Source organism: Pogonomyrmex barbatus, unplaced genomic scaffold (genome assembly GCF_055798465.1).
Source record: "Pogonomyrmex barbatus isolate J1 unplaced genomic scaffold, ASM5579846v1 scaffold4, whole genome shotgun sequence".
NCBI lineage: Eukaryota > Metazoa > Arthropoda > Insecta > Hymenoptera > Formicidae > Pogonomyrmex > Pogonomyrmex barbatus.
This window is the reverse complement of record NW_028297138.1, coordinates 11,256,165-11,272,452: the sequence shown is the minus strand read 5'-3', so window position 1 is coordinate 11,272,452 and position 16,288 is coordinate 11,256,165. Positions and strand designations below refer to the sequence as shown.

The 16,288-nt window shown below is 38.2% G+C and overlaps 2 protein-coding genes across 7 annotated transcripts in view; one reads left to right on the top strand and one right to left on the bottom strand.

Annotated features, from left to right (window-relative positions):
- Positions 1-13,709, bottom strand: part of LOC105432994 (protein Wnt-2) — a 57,443-nt gene extending 43,734 nt beyond the window's left edge. Inside the window, exons 1-7 of one of the 6 annotated variants that reach the window (XR_016140133.1) lie at positions 13,339-13,702; positions 12,813-13,268; positions 12,232-12,725; positions 11,924-12,162; positions 10,234-10,297; positions 9,886-10,135; positions 9,291-9,782 (exon numbers count right to left, since the gene is read on the bottom strand). Coding sequence is in view for 3 of the 6 variants with exons in the window: in XM_011648047.3 (XP_011646349.2) it covers positions 9,948-10,135; positions 10,234-10,297; positions 11,924-12,162; positions 12,232-12,725; positions 12,813-13,268; positions 13,339-13,448 (1,551 nt within the window). In the remaining 3 variants the exon portion in view is untranslated. Of the gene's footprint in view, positions 1-4,348; positions 5,327-9,290; positions 10,136-10,233; positions 10,298-10,997; positions 11,812-11,923; positions 12,163-12,231; positions 12,726-12,812; positions 13,269-13,338 lie in introns of those variants that run through there. The other 5 variants (XR_968459.3, XM_011648047.3, XM_089080787.1 and 2 more) reach the window with 5 other exon arrangements.
- Positions 13,710-13,888: 179 nt separating this feature from the next.
- Positions 13,889-15,224, top strand: Prosalpha5 (proteasome alpha5 subunit). The gene is made up of 3 exons (XM_011648048.2): positions 13,889-14,035; positions 14,415-14,975; positions 15,047-15,224. The coding sequence occupies exons 2-3, from the start codon at positions 14,415-14,417 to the stop codon at positions 15,212-15,214; spliced, it is 729 nt and encodes a 242-aa protein (XP_011646350.1). The 5' UTR covers positions 13,889-14,035; the 3' UTR covers positions 15,215-15,224.
- Positions 15,225-16,288: the final 1,064 nt, after the last annotated feature.

Sequence of the window (16,288 nt, the reverse complement as noted above, 5' to 3'; positions counted from 1 at the left end):
AAAATGCGAGCGCGGCCGATGAAATACATGCACGGGTGGATAAAGTATATATGCACGCGGGCGATGAAAATTTTATTCAGAGGACGGAATCTCTCGTTGAGCTCCCTCCCCCTCCCCCTCCCTCTCCCCTCCCTCCTCCCGCTTACGTGGACTCGCAGTTCCTTTTGCCGTTCGAGGAAACAAGCGTGCCGTATAACAACCAACGGGGAGATCCCTTGAGCGAATTCCATTAATTATATATCATTACGTCGTAATTGTACGCCATATGTTTTCGGTTTTAAGGGGGTCTCGTCGAGTCGGGTCGCCGTCCGTGCATGCCTCACACGATCCGATGCTGTCAAGACGGGGAGAAAAAGAAATAAGGTGATCGCCACGACCCCCGGCAACGCTACGCTAAATTACGCGAGCTCCGTTTTTTGAAAAGGGGAAAAAAAAAATGCAATCCCGACGAGAGAGTCCGGCGCGAAGTCGTTTTTCGAGGCCGCTTAATTTAGGTGTATACCTTCCTCTTCGTCTTATTACTAATCACGCATAGATCTCGACTGTTTCCCTTCTTTGTCTCCAGGATCTTGGAAACTCACGCGATGGTCTTGCAAAAACTGAAGCGTAGTGAACAATGTGTAACGTATATAATACTAATGGACGATGTGATCTGTGACAATAATACTCTATCACTCTATTTGTATGAGCCGAACAAATGACAGGAAACATGTCTGGCTGAGCAGAGTTCATTCGACAGTCAACAAAGATTCGTTTGCAATAGAATTGAATTTTTTTCTATGATTATATATAAATCGTGTACCGTGGAATTACCAACGAGATAACAATTATAATTTTATGTGTAACTTTACCATTAAAGGGAATGGATAATGGCATTCCGTGCCGGAAGCTGCGTTGCGTGTCGTGATTACGCGGGATATAAATACATATGAAAGACGAGCGAAAGACGATCGGGACAGAGGTGGCAATACGAATTCATTGTGAATTTTATACTCGTCTTATTCGCCCCCGTCAGACCTCGATTTCTCGCGTGTTGTTCGTCACACGGGTATTCTCCCGCGCGGATAATGAATGAGCACCGTAAAAATGTTTACAGCCCACCGTGAATTTCGAACGCGCAGTTTTCACGCTGTAGCACTTTAACGGAACATCATTGGCTTTACGATACAGCGGGTAATTTATAATACTGTTTAATTAACGATGTTTTACGGACAATTCGACTTGATAACGCTGTCACCGATGTCGCGACAATACGAATCTTACGAGATCACGAATCTTTCCGCGTCGCGCAGATTCCACGGATACATGAAATATCGCACGTGTGTTATTGATAAATAAAATAATAAAATAAATAAATAAAGCAAAAAATATAAGGAAAATTTTTAATCGTTCAATTTTTAACAACGCACACCATATTTTTTACTCATGACATTCCGCTTATATAAAGCGATATTCTATTCTCAATATCATGATAAAATTTAAGCTACGTTGCACCTGCGGCAAAGTTCAAGGATTTTCTTGGCTCCGCCCTTAGATAAATTATCTAGGAGTCTCTAATTCGAAACGTATAATACTTTTGAACCCTTCGGGATTCGTGCTAGGTCGTTTATGATTCCGTTATTAGTCAGACGATCGATGTTCGAAGTAGAGATACAAATACTTGAAATTATTAGAGATGAATAGCACACGATTCCTTCTAAATCGTTTAGGTTCATCGAGAATTCATCCTGCAACCCCAAATTAAAGATCAGCTATAATAATGATATCCCAAATATTTTTATACTTTGTGTGCTAATTTATATATATATATATATAAAAAAAAGAAAAAAAATAGCAGCGTCATCGGCACTTTCGTCCGAGAATTTTTTTTAGAAAATCTCGACTCACTTATAGCCCCTTGAGATAGCGGGCCGAATAGAGTAAACACGTTTCCTTCGTCGGTGTCGTTGTTAAGGCCCTGAGAAAGGGCCTATCCCAATCTTTTATATCTCAGCGGATACAATGCCGCCGGGAGGCCTAAACTGGCTAGCATGTAGAAGACATTGTACCCGACAAACATCTGCTCGAAATACAAACCGCTAATAGAAGCGCACAAAGAGATATCACCAAAGAAAAATAGAACTACAAAAAGTATAGGGGAAGCGATGAAATCCGAATAAAAATGGGGCGAACGACCACAACTAGGATGTAACGAAAGGAGAAGAGAAACGAGCTGAATAAAAGAGCTAACTGATTGAGAAGTTTACTCTAAAAAGGGGTTTACGACTAATAGGCGATATTACGATGACAAAAAAAATTCGATCTCGCGTTTTTAAAGAAGAAGACGTTGTGAATCGTGTCACGAAATTCTCAGTCGCGGAAGCGTGAGAGTTTCACGATTAGAAATCTCCTATCTCGTGCTGAGCTCTGATCGCGCACTCGTAAATCAACCGATCGGCGGGAATTCTACGAGAAAGCGTGGATTTTAAAGCGTTTCCCAATCCGGAAACGAGCGCAATCGTCTCGCGATTAGATCCCCGTGGTCTCGATGGTCTAAGCGTTCCCATTTGGAAGAGATGGCTCTCGAGCGGTCTCGAAGGAAGGAGTCGGACGAGGAAGAGACGGAATCGTGTGGAAATAATGAAGAAGAAAAAAAGGATTATTTCTCGTGCGCGCTGTTAGTCATTGGTTACCAACGCAGACGTGAGCGACTCTCCTTTCTAGTGTGGGTCGGCTGAGAGTATTTAATAGGAAGCAACGAGCAACAGGTACGAGCGAGCTCGCCTTGGGTTACGCCCATTCCGACTCGCGCTTCTCGTTGTACGAGCGCTATTTTCTCTTTATTGGCGTGGCTTTTCTCCCTTCTACGATCTTTCTCGCCGACCGGAAAGCGCCGTCATGATCTCGCACTTGGCCGGCTGGCGCACTCGGGAACGTCGCGATAGCCTTTTGCCTGGCGAAACCGATGCTAGAAAACTTGAATAATATACGTCTAATAAGGAATTTTTTAATTTTATATATTAATAACAAGCAACCCTTAATAATGAAGCATAAATCATTCAGAGTGCAAATTGATATATCTATGATAAAAAATAAAAATCGTGATTTTTTAAATTGATTACTTCAGAATCTTTCGATCGTTTTCATCATTTCATCACTTTGCAAAGCGAGTATGAGAAAGCCCGAATGGCTGCTGCGAATCCGCGGGGGTAGATGCTCCCGCGAGACAAAACTAATTTTCCACGAGCAACGATTGCCACGTTGATTGTTTTTGTTACCGAGACGTCTCGGACGCCTTGAAGAAAGAGAGGACGGGAGCGCGAGGAAGGGGGAGAGAAATTTTAAGGAGCGAACGAAACGGAATCCCGTGATGGGCTCTCGGGATCTCTTTAAAGTGCCGCGGTCTTCCGATAATTAGAGGGCAGCCATTGTTACACCGGGGCTCTCGGAGCGGCGGGAGTGAAGAAACGGGACGAGAGAGGGGTACGCGAGGGAAAAGAGAACCGGCGGAGAGACGGCCGCAGAGAGACGGCGAAACGAGATGCTCTCGTGGAGAACGGAGAAAAAAGTCCGGCCTATCTCGCCACGGAAATACATGATTTTAAGAGCCGCCACGCGATGGAGACGGTAAACGACGTGAGTGAAATCGAAAGAGGAATAACACGAGCGCGAAGACGCGAAAAAAAATCGTGAGAACCGGTGAGAAAATGAGTCGCTGTCGAAAGCAAGTCGGCGCGAGGGAGACGCCAAGCGAGCATTCGAGATAAGTGATTTAACGCTTTTCAGAGATCTCGGGTGCGATAATGCGTTCTGAGATGTGACTACATCGAATAATTGCGAATGTAACGAATATAAAACGCGATCTTGTGAGCGCGTTCGTTATAAATTCAATGTAGTATATTGAGATTATTCCACTTGCAATAAGAATACAAAGTGTAACATCTTGTCTAATACGCAACATACATATATTGCTTTAAAACTATTGAACCTTTCTTTCATTAGCGAATTTTATGGAATATTCTGACAGAAATTTTTATATAAAAATATCGAGGCTATAATAATTTTTAAGTAAAAGTATTTAAAGTTGATCGATCAATTTCTGGAAATTTTGCTTATTTAACTGTGATAATCAGATAAAGTGTGTCATAAATAAACAAAGATTAAAACACAAGAATTGCAAATTAATAGGCGGTCTGCTAATTTTAAATTTTTAATCTTCTATCTGTAATGTATAAAGCTTATTATAAACATCAACATCCTTGATTACTCTTTTAACGATCCTTCATCTTTCAACATTGTTATTATAATTATGAGCTTGACTTTCTTACATTATTTTTAAAAAAAAACCTAGTCGAGCAAGTATTCTTACCTTAGGAGCAAGCATCGAATCTCCCTCATTATGCCGTATCGTAATTAAGCAGCCGCCGCATCTTCCATGGTGGCCGACAGAATTATTTCAGTCCACTTCCTCGTAAAGGACGTGCTCGGATGCGTAACGACACCACCCGATGAATCACATCGGCGGGCAATTAATACGTCTACCGTTTCCATAAATCATCTCCGTCGCTTCTTAATCGCGCGATACAAATTAGGGCACTTGATTCTCGTCCGATAATAACGGCGGCGCTTTCTCCTCGAGGAGCATCATTCGTGCGCGTCGCATCTCCCATAGAGTCACACGAATATCGAGCAACTCGAAAGTTTTCCAAAGAAGCTGGAAATCGCGTCTCGCACGATCGACACGCAATAACTTCAATACGTCACGCTGTAATTTCCGTTCGCGTGGCAGATGAAAAATAGAGGCGAAAGGAGACGCATTTTCTCGAAGTCATTCCCAGATGACTTGCGTCTGCATTTAATTTCGCAAGTCGGGCCGCTTGCCGAGTCTTTTAACGTGCTCCGACACTTTTACGCCTCTGGCAGACGGTGAAAACACTGCGTATCGGGAACACGTTACGCGCAAAACGCGCCGTCACGTTACCTATTATTTCTATCTACCCCACGTATCGGAAAGGAGACCCGTCGAGACATAGACAGGTAAACCAATCACGTGGACAATCGTAGTTTTAAATCTACATATACGATGTGTATTTAACGAAAGCACGATGGTGGTGCGTTTCTCTCTCGTGGTGGATCGTTGACTCGACACCGCAAATCCTTACACTCGAGGGTCGGAGTTTAAGAGTAGCTCGGAGGACGGCGCGTCTCGCAGACGAGACCTCGGTGTCTCGGCTGCATGATAATTGGATCAAGTCCCAGCCACTGTTTCTCTGTGATAACAGGTTCTCCGGTTTCGGAGGTCCAGCGACGGTGGCGGCGGCACGGTGGTATCGCGCGCGCATGCGTACTCAACCCCCCCCTCGTCCCCCCGCGCCGCACGACGACGTCTCATCTCTTTGAAGAGGTCGTAAAGATAATGCCCACATGCTAGCGCAGCACCGGCAGCATCGGCACGGAAAATTTATCCAGATTCCATTTCAATGGAGATTGTTCGGGGCGATTAATTAACTCGACGGACGGCCGGGATCGCAGGCGGCCATCATGAGGGCCTGGCACCGCACCGGCGAGATCCGCTCCCGGTGTAGGCCCTATTGTCATTGTTTACGAGCTACGTCGCGCCTATTTCTCTCCCCCCCCGTCCCTCCTTCTCTCCGAGAAATCAGGGCTCCCTATTTATGCGAGGTAATTAGAGCGGACTTTTCATCGCTCGGACAATGCGTGCGCGTGTATTCGAATCGAAATGGGATTAATTTACCCGGGTAAACCGAAACGCGATTGAATCGCTCAATTAGCGGTTGTAACATTGTTCAAATGTTTCGAACATATCCCCCGGATATGCTCTAGATATCTTTTATACATTTGCCTTCATAGAAATTAATTATTGCTATAGATTATTATATTTCCTCCATCCCCAATGTATCATGTAAATTCTAACAATATTCAAAGGATAATATTCGCTTGAAATTTGAGACTTTCAATGGGTAAATTTTTAACTTACACCGATATCCTTGCTAATGAGGTGAACAAAAGAAAAAAAACTTTTTATTTATTTGCGTACCTAATATGTATGTATTAGAATACAATCACAGTAATAAAAGAAAGAAAAAATTAGATGTATTCCAATTTTTTATCTCTCAAATATGAGAGGAAATACATAATCTACTTTTACGACATTCTTCGAACATTCTTCGAATCTACATGCGCTGTTGAGGATTTTACGATGATCTATAAACGTATATGTATGATATATGCCACTTGATGACACTTGTGAAAAATTTGAGGTCCCATTTGTCAAAAAAATCGTCACGCTAACAAAGGTGTTTTCGGCGATCACGGCGGTGCATCTAAGACGCAATCGTGCTTCACGCTTTTTTAGTTAACTGCGAGTCAGGTCAATCCAAGCAATGGTTTCCTCCGTTCCAAATATCCCGGTCTTTACGATCCATAAAGGGACAAACCTCACTTTTAGTGGCTATTACACGAATCTCCGGCTTGGCGTAACATTTACGGCTTACGCACTGTGTGCGGCAGTCGTTAAAACACATCGCGCGGCCTATATGCTCTCAGGGAGAGACTTGTTTACGTTTATAATTAAGCATACACGTTCATTTTCCTGACCGCGATTCTCCTTCGGTTCTCTCAAACAATAATGTACATTTGGCGGATAATATACGCCGTTGGAACGAATTTCCAACTTTCTCGACAACGCAAAATACATTTCAACGTCCCAAAGATATCAATTTTCTTTAAAACCTACAAACATAAATTAAATTAATATCTATGCATTAAACTATATAAAGAAGCTAGCTCATAGAACGCGATGTTTCAATTTCATTTAATGAAATTTTTTCTTCAACCATAACGAATAAATAATGAATATAAATAAATTTATATGAGAGACGCGTTAAAATGTAAATCCTATCACAAAAGATATTTGACAAATTGCAATATGTGGGCTAAGGGGGTTAAAAATAATTATCTTTAAAGCTTTGGGCTCGATTCCACGATTGTGTACGACCCTTAACGTCGATTTGACTCTTTCCTATACGAATGCGCAGCGGATACGATGTATGTAAAGTATACGAGGGCACAGGAAATATATCGCCGTGTCGGGGTTCTTTGAGAGAAATCACGCGTAGGCGCGCGCTCGCGAGGGCCCCTACGTATCGCAGAGGATCCGCGACTTATTAGGCGCCGACGAGCGAGGCTTAATTTGCGGCCACTGTTAATAGGAGAATCTAGTTCGTTTGCTAGACCGAGTTTATCTATCCCGAGTACGATCTATCCATCACGTCGATGCGGTAGACGTCCTCCTTAAATTCGCACGAGGCTTCGCCTTCGGACGGGCGTGAACAGTTGAAGGTTGAAGAATCGGGACGGACAATGCATATATTTGATTTTTTACATTGATTACTTACACGAAGATCATCGCGAGGTCGAATATCTCCTATGTTCTTAAGTTTTCTTCACCTGAACGTTTATCACAGAAATTTCTTAACGTTTCCTCAATGAGATCCTTTAACTACTTTAGATACGAGGGAGGGGAGAGAATTTCGTGGCCCGTATACTTTTGTGTATCTGTTTCATCGAAAATTATGATAAACGATTCGTATAACTCGAAATACAAGCCTAATTGGAAACAAACTGAAGACATTATCTAGAGAGATTCGGCTGCGCGTCCAAGCTTACGGTTTCTCCCTCTTTACCATTCGACTATCTTTCCCTTGGAATTTATTGCGTCAACGAGTTGATTATCAAAGAGGCGATCAGAATTTACGCACCTGAGCGATCTCACGCACGACCAAGCGCTTTTTACGCTTCCCTCGTCAGCGTCTATGAATATTAATAAGGTTGGCGGATCGACGAAATCCTCGACGCGCTGGAAGATATTTCTTTCGCGGGACGCAGCATTGCAATAGAATTCAATTAATTACTCCGATCGATTCTTATCGTAAATAGACGGTTCGTTCGTAGCCGGATCTAGTCTTGCTTTGGCGAGGTTCACAATCAGAAAAGAGTGAATGAAATTCCCCCCACAATATTGAGCCTTCCCACTTTTAACGTAGGCTAACTCTAGAAACTCTTTATTCTCAGCTCTCCTCTCTAAATTTCATTGATCCGCTTATATTGTTTTGTGTTCGGCTCCTAGAGTGTTTCGGCCTACGTTCTTCTTAAGAAGATTACGAGAAGACGCATCTATCGATACATTGACCGCAAAGTGGCTCACGTGGTAGGAATTTCATCTCGCTCCCTCTCGAACTCTCCGTCTCTCGCGAGCGATCGAGGTGCACACGGCGAGCGTTTCTTGCGCGCGGAAATAATTACTCGTGGCAATTAACCGCGTATGTAATTAACTGATAAATTGATGCGTTAACTGCTCGCCATTATGCACGCCCAAGATTGATCGTAAGCGAGATGGGCCGATATTTAAATCAAAAGCAATTTACGGAACGTTCGTACGCGGGCCGCGTATCCATTTACTTTCATGCCGCGAACCGTGCAAACTCGAGATATTTTATCGAAGAGTCGGCCGCCGCAAAAATAATCTTCCCCGAGATACGACTCGCGAGATACAAATGTATTCTTTATTGCAACGTCCATATTTGCGCGGCGAGTTATTGTCACTCGATCATATATTTATATAGAATAAAAGAGACTCTCGTGTGTGTGTGTGTGTGTGTGTGTGTGTGTGTGTGTGTGTCACCACACCACGACTATCCGCACTAATCTTATTCTTCAGCGAAACCGCGCCATAAATCAGCGATTGGTCATGCTTGATTAGATCGTATATTACATCCGGAAACCTATTATTACATTTCGTAAATCCTTCAGACGCGCATGCCATCGCGTATCACGGTGAAATAGAACGCACATAGTGTATACTCCTCGAGAGATAATTGTGTCTAATATTATTTATTTACCGATATTTAAAATCCGATCCCGTTGAGCCGCGACGCGGGGAAATCGCCCCCCTCCCCTCCCCCGCCCTCTCTTCACCCCCGTTACCGTCCAGAGAATTCCATTAGAAAGGAAAACGTAACTGTCTCTCTCTCTGTGTATTTCGAAACTTCCGGTATAATTAACGCACAAGTTGGTACACGCGCAGGCGGATTTCTCACCCACCACGATTCTCTCTCGCTCGCCTGCGCGGCCCTCGCGGATGACATTAATAAACACCTATTACGTGCAGGACGACGTCGCCGTTCCTCATCGTAAAATTGTTCGCCAAGACGAGAAACTGCCACGGACGTGAGAAATTATCGTCTTGAAACGAGAACCGCGGGGACAAGGGGGAATTAAAACGCGTGTAATTAATTAACGAAGAAATTATTTATTGAAACATGCGTCACTTGACAGCGTAATTGGAGGTTCTATAATTCTTCAACGTCTCCATGCCTCCTGTCTTGCGCAATTTTGTGAGAGGGCGGAAAAACGTGGAGAGACAGACGTATATAATTTATCGCGAATTTATTTATCGATTTGGAGAACACTGTCTAAAAGTGTTAATGTGCGCATTAATGAAATCTTTCTTTGACTCATTATTTTACATACGGAAAACAAAATCGATTTCGCGTCGAAATTGAATGATCAGCGACAGCAATTGTACATATACTTACATTAGTAACTACTAATAGATCGTGAACTCTCACGGCAGCTTTTATTGTATCGTAAATCACTCGGCCATGATTGTAGATAAAATATCTCTCTATGTCATACCACATCGTATTTCGCCTAATAGCATAATAATCGTCGTAATTGCAGAGTCGTTTCTTAGCGATTGGCATAGCAGGATACATTTCAGTCTAGTTGGAATAATAATTATTTATACAGGAAAATCCGGTTACACCCATCACAAAAACATACACATATATATCGTATCTTATTAAGAATATTATCGATACAAACAATGATTTGAACTGATTGATTATCGAGAACAATCGCGTTCCTAGAAAAAACAGTAAATTTCCCTAATTGCGACGTAAAGGAGCGATACGAATCGATTTCCCATCCGCGTCCTCATGTAGAGTCAATCCCATCTCTTGTAACGCAGGATTATCCGGCACGCCCTTCTTTTCACAATTTCTAATAATTTCTTGATTCTCGGGATTCCCCTCGCATAGATTTCTCAAAGCGAGAATGGTCCATTGCAGGATGACTGCGTGAAAATTACCGACAATAAAACAAAACAAAACCAAAAAAAAAAAAAAAAAAAAAAAAAAACAACAAAAACGAATAAAACAAAATTATACTTACGTGGATTCCGTGCGTCTATGTTACAACAATCCAAAAGTAACGGAATTCCATCTATCTCGCGAAACTGAAATAATACGCGTCATTTCATTTACTTTACTTAAAATTAACATTTTAAAATAATTGAATGGAATTTCGTTCATCTACGATGCACGACTTAAATATTTCCCTACCAAGGATTTATTACAACCGATGATGAGCAAAAAATTATCTACATTCTATCGTGACTATGATAATCTACATGTCATCCTTGATACTTAGGAGAATACTGAATTAATATTCCGCCCGCAGGCTCGTGTTTCCGCTCTGATTCATCATAACTAATTTATCTGTCAATACGCGCACGACGCGAACTTTGTCATCTCGGCGGATCTGCTAAGTTCGCAACGTGTATATCAGATTTCGATCATCCCGCTACATCTCTCAGTCAGATGGAACACTTAATTTCGCTTTGTCTGACGCGACGGGCCGCGTGCTATTGCGTATCTTTTGTTCGCGTATTCCGTATCATCCGCGCGCGAGATGTAATCAGGGAGAGAGAAATATCGATTTACCGTACGCGCATAGCGCGCAACCGTGACGCGCAACAAAAGCCAAATTTATACTTTGCAACTGTCAAGGTTCTCTACACTCGAAAATAACTTATCGTCATTCACGAGGTATAATTTTAATCCTACAAGTACGGAACAATGCGACGCCCTGAGCGTTCTGTGTGGCCGGAACTCAACCGGCGGTAACAAGCGCCATGGGCATCTCTTCTCTTTTCCTTTTCTTCTTTTTTTTTTTTTTTTTTTTTTTTTTTCGTGCGAAGCTTGAGGCACCGAGTGGTTTCGCATCGCAACGTATAGCTGTACGGAGGACTTTTGCCAAGATACTTGCATTTTTTTCAAATTTATTTATAAACATTAATTATTGTATAAATTAAATAGAAAAATATGCTAAATATGCAGAGACTGTCATATGTTGATAAGAATTTTTGAATATAAATATATTTTTTATAAACGACATAAAATAAGTAAAAAAAAAAAAATTTATCATTAGTGAGATTTATAGCTGAAATTTAAGATTCCAATATGTTGACCAATTTTCTTATTATTTTTTTTTAACTATTGCATATCAGAGAAAATGACAAAATACGTATTATTTTTTTTTCAATTTTTGATCGATCTGCAGAAATCTATTTTCACTTATTATATTTGCTTAAATTACTTTGCTACTTTGGTTAAATTACTATGGATAGAAAAAAATTAAAATTACAATGAACATCTTATATATAAAAGGCCAATGAGATGTGTGATAAAGATGACCTTTTGCTAATAAAAAAAGATTTGTGAATCAATAAAAGAATAACAATAATTTACATAATAATTAAATATATATAAGGGCGTCTTTTCATTTTTTTCTAATTTATTTTCATTTTTTTCTAATTAATTATATTTTCTTTATAATAATCTTTATAATAATTTTTATTATTTATCGATCGCTGCATACTCAAAACTGAACGTTCTAATTCCTCTCACGGCCATTGCGAGACGCACTTTAACAGTGTATCCGAATCAAAGAGAGAAGTAAGGAATGTCCCTTATCGACATCAGATAAATTTTATATATTTTACATTTACTTTATATATATATATATATATAAAATAAACTTGATATTAATGCAAATTTTTTTTTTATGTAATTGTACTTACCAGATCCTGACATATTTTGTTCTTATGCACTATATTTGCAATGACTTGTATTAGTCCCGCTTTAAAGCCATATGCAGGATGTTCTTGTAGATCATCTATTGCTTTAGATGTTTCTATATCATTTGTTTCTATATCGACAGTTGTCCTTTTAGCACTAGGTGCCACTTTACTTAAATTTGTTATTGGAGTAAAATAATTATCCGCCTCTTTTCCCATCATATGTAAGGACATTAAAAGATCTAAAAACATAACACAGTTATAGCATTTTTACATTCAATCAGATCGTATAAAAAAATTAATATGCTTACATTTACAATTAATGAGCAAAGATCTGGCATTCTTTGAAATCTTGTATTGCGTAGTAATAAGTCCCAGAATATTAAGAATAAGTATAACTTCTGTAGGATCTATACTATTTACATACGTGTCCACAGTCTTCAAAATAAGATCACTTTTTTTGCAAAATGTTAGCGTTAGAAACTCAGCTTGATCTTCCGTGAGCACTGTATTAAGATCAGATTGCCAGGATGTCCAGACTTCATTATATATAATTTCAAGTAATTCTAACTTTTCGCTTATGGCTATGCTACTGTATATACTCTCAAATATATTTCGTCGTTGTAATAGAAATAGTAATGCATCCTTTGCAGATGTAAAATTTTCTTTAGCAGGTTTTATTAATTGTAAATATAGATTTTTCTCATCATTTGTGAAATGGTCGTCAGGTAATTTTTTTAATGCATTATGCACATATATACAAGCTGCGCTGGCAAGAAATTTGTAATCAGATTGCATACTATTTCTAAAAATAATTAAAACAATGTTTAACAAATAATATAAATAATATAAATCATAAAAAAGTATTAAGCATTTATACATATAAACTTACAGAATAACTTGTTTGAAGTTATCACAGTTTATATATCTTAAAATATTGTCTGCTGATGTTGCATTTGGACATGCATATGTAAATAAATTACATAAAAATTGAATACTGAGTCTAAAGATGTCCAATTCATTATCAGTCAAACAATCCATGGATTCATCATGAGACTTGATATAATATACAGTCCATTCTACGACTCCATCGTATGGGAAATGAGAATCATGTGGATAATCACAATTCTTTCCTTGTTGACATAAATCACTCTCAACTAATTCATCGTATAAATTCTTGCTATATTGAACAGATTCTACGTTTCTTATTGTATGCTGTTTATGTTTGTAACTATCGAGGCAAGAATTTCCCAGGCATTTCAAACACAAAATCTTAACCATATCCAGAGTAATTTCACTTACGAGTATTTGACACAACTGTGCTAAGATACCTGCATCAGGTATTATTCTGAAATATACAATAATCATTTTACAAAATTATCTGTCAATTGACAAGTTGTAGATGTATTCATACATACCCTGATTCTTGCCTGACAAAATGTTTTGGTTTGATCTCTTGCAATAACTGATCCCAGTTATTCTCATTTATAATTATTTTTAATTTTTGCGAAGTAATATGTGCTGTCATTTTTAATGAAATCGCCACTGTCTTCTTTATTCATTCGTTGATCAGACGTTGACAGCATTCAGCAGAACAAGCGATCATTGCAAGCACGTGTCAAATGATAAATTAGTAGAATATTCCAACGAGATCACATCATCTATATTGTACGGAATTGAACCGATCAGAGCTAATCAGTGAGCTTTATCTAGGTCTAGGATATTTTTCAAAGTTGACACGAGTCTAGTTATATTATCATTTGTCATCATTTCTTGTTTAATATTCGATAAACAATAAGAATAATAAAAGAACTTGTATATATCTGGGAAGCATTCCTATTGTTCATCAGATGCTAAACAAAAAAAAACAACAAATCCTGATATAACTAGAGGAGCTTCTTTTTAAGAACAAATCTTGTGTTGATAGTATCAACCAATCATAAAGCTGCAATAAATGTATTTTGTTCGAAATGAGCCCTGAGGTACCCTAAGATGTTACGTTACTGTCGCTCCATTGCATTTAATTCGTTCGCGACCGTTCGTGACTTGTGTTTGCGATAAATCGTCATTTAATATCTTTGTATCTACTTTCAATCGAAACAAAGTATTTACGAGGTAAATTCATAATTCAATTTAAAAACATATTACATTAAATTACCGCATTTGTCATTAAATGATTGATTTTTATTCGCGAACGTTCAGTTTCGTTTTGCTATGTCATTCTTGGTTAACCGACCTACTCAGTTTATTCTGTCAGTTTGGGTTTTTATTCGTTTCTATTAATATTAAACCATTTTTGTATGTTTCATAATTGTGTATAATAATAGATGTTCTCATTTCATAAATTTATATCATCGTTGATATAGTACTTAACCTCAAACTTGATTTGATTTTTATTTTTATAATTTGAAATAAAATAGAAAAAAATTGTTAAGTGACATTTTTGTGCATGTATAATCTATGTTTAACTTATGAATCTTTTATTTATTTTCAGATGTTTCTAACACGTTCCGAATATGATCGTGGAGTAAACACTTTCTCGCCGGAGGGAAGATTATTTCAAGTCGAATATGCCATAGAAGCCATAAAGCTTGGCTCTACTGCCATTGGAATAGCAACAACGGAGGGAGTTGTTTTAGCAGTGGAAAAACGTGTTACTTCTTCCTTAATGGAACCAACAGCTGTAGAAAAAATTGTAGAGGTCGATAGACATATAGGATGTGCTGCATCAGGTTTGATGGCTGATTCACGAACGATGATTGACAGAGCACGAGTCGAATGTCAAAATCATTGGTTTGTTTATAATGAAAGAATGACAGTAGAGTCCACTGCTCAAGCTGTATCTAATTTAGCTATACAGTTTGGAGATAGTGATGACGATGGCACTGCCATGTCCAGACCATTTGGTGTAGCAATGTTGTTTGCTGGAATTGATGAAAAAGGCCCACAGTTGTATCATATGGATCCGTCTGGTACTTTTGTCCAATTTGATGCAAAAGCTATAGGATCTGGTAGTGAAGGAGCTCAACAAAATCTTCAAGAAGTATATCATAAGGTAACATTATTGGATTATTATTTAATAACATACGTTAATGTTTTATACTTAAATAAATATCGTTATTGTAGTCTATGACTCTCAAAGAAGCATTGAAAACTGCATTGACAATATTGAAGCAAGTAATGGAAGAAAAACTCAATGATACCAATATTGAAGTGATGACAATGACCCCTGGACAACTGTTTCATATGTTTAGCAAGGCAGAATTGCAAGAGGTGATTAAAGATATTGCTTAAAAATTATATATACATATAAAACAATTGATTTCACATACCACATCGCGAAGGAAAAATTCTTAATGGAATAGTACATATTGCGAATGTAAAATATATCTCCATCTTATATATGGAGATTAAGTGCAGACAGGATGCTTTATTTCTGCATATTTAATATTTTCGTTTACATCTTTAAAAAAAAAATATTTAAAAAAAAGAAAAACGTGAAGTGGATTTATAACCTTTCATCTTGGATTCCTCTATCCTTTCTCTAATATAAATAATAAATAGGAATATAAATAATAATAAAATTTCAATATAAAAATAAGATTTAATTAAAAAAAAATATATATATATATATATAAATTTATATATACATAATATAAAATCAATATTTTTAAGAAAATGTTGATCTTATATTGATCAAAGAATTTGATTTGAAAAAATAATGCATAAAAAGGAACAATGATATCTCAAACATATACATATAAAATAAATATTTTTCGATTTATTTTATTTAGCTAATAGACTTCAACGTCACATCGGAAGAAAATCTCACGAGACCAACAGCCGATAACCTCTTGCCTACTCCTCTTGTCCAGCCCTCTACTTCCCTTAAAGGATAAGCAGTCACTTAAGAAAACAATCTAAATACTTTTTTCCAGATGTTCCTCTGTGTTCCTTCTTTCCTAATCTTGTACGTATTTTTATTTTACTTTCGTATTTTACTATTTTGCTAATTTAAATATTTGCCAATTTTATTTTGCCAATTTGAATACTTGATGATACTCAGATAAACATCAGCTAAATTTTAATAGAAAAGTCTTACATATAAGTGCATCAACAAATTGATATTCAATCTAACATATATGTATATACGTATATTTGTGCATTGTAACTCAATTATTTGATTTATTAATTGGTTTAGTAATCAATAGAGATTAAATTTTTTAACTTTATTTACAGTTTGCTATATCGAGTACCTCAAAATTATCGTAAAAAAAATTGAAACGAGCAATCGGGATGATAGTCGGAGACCTTTTGCCACGTGCGGCAGTAACAGTGTGACACAACGGATTTCCAGATCGATCCGTT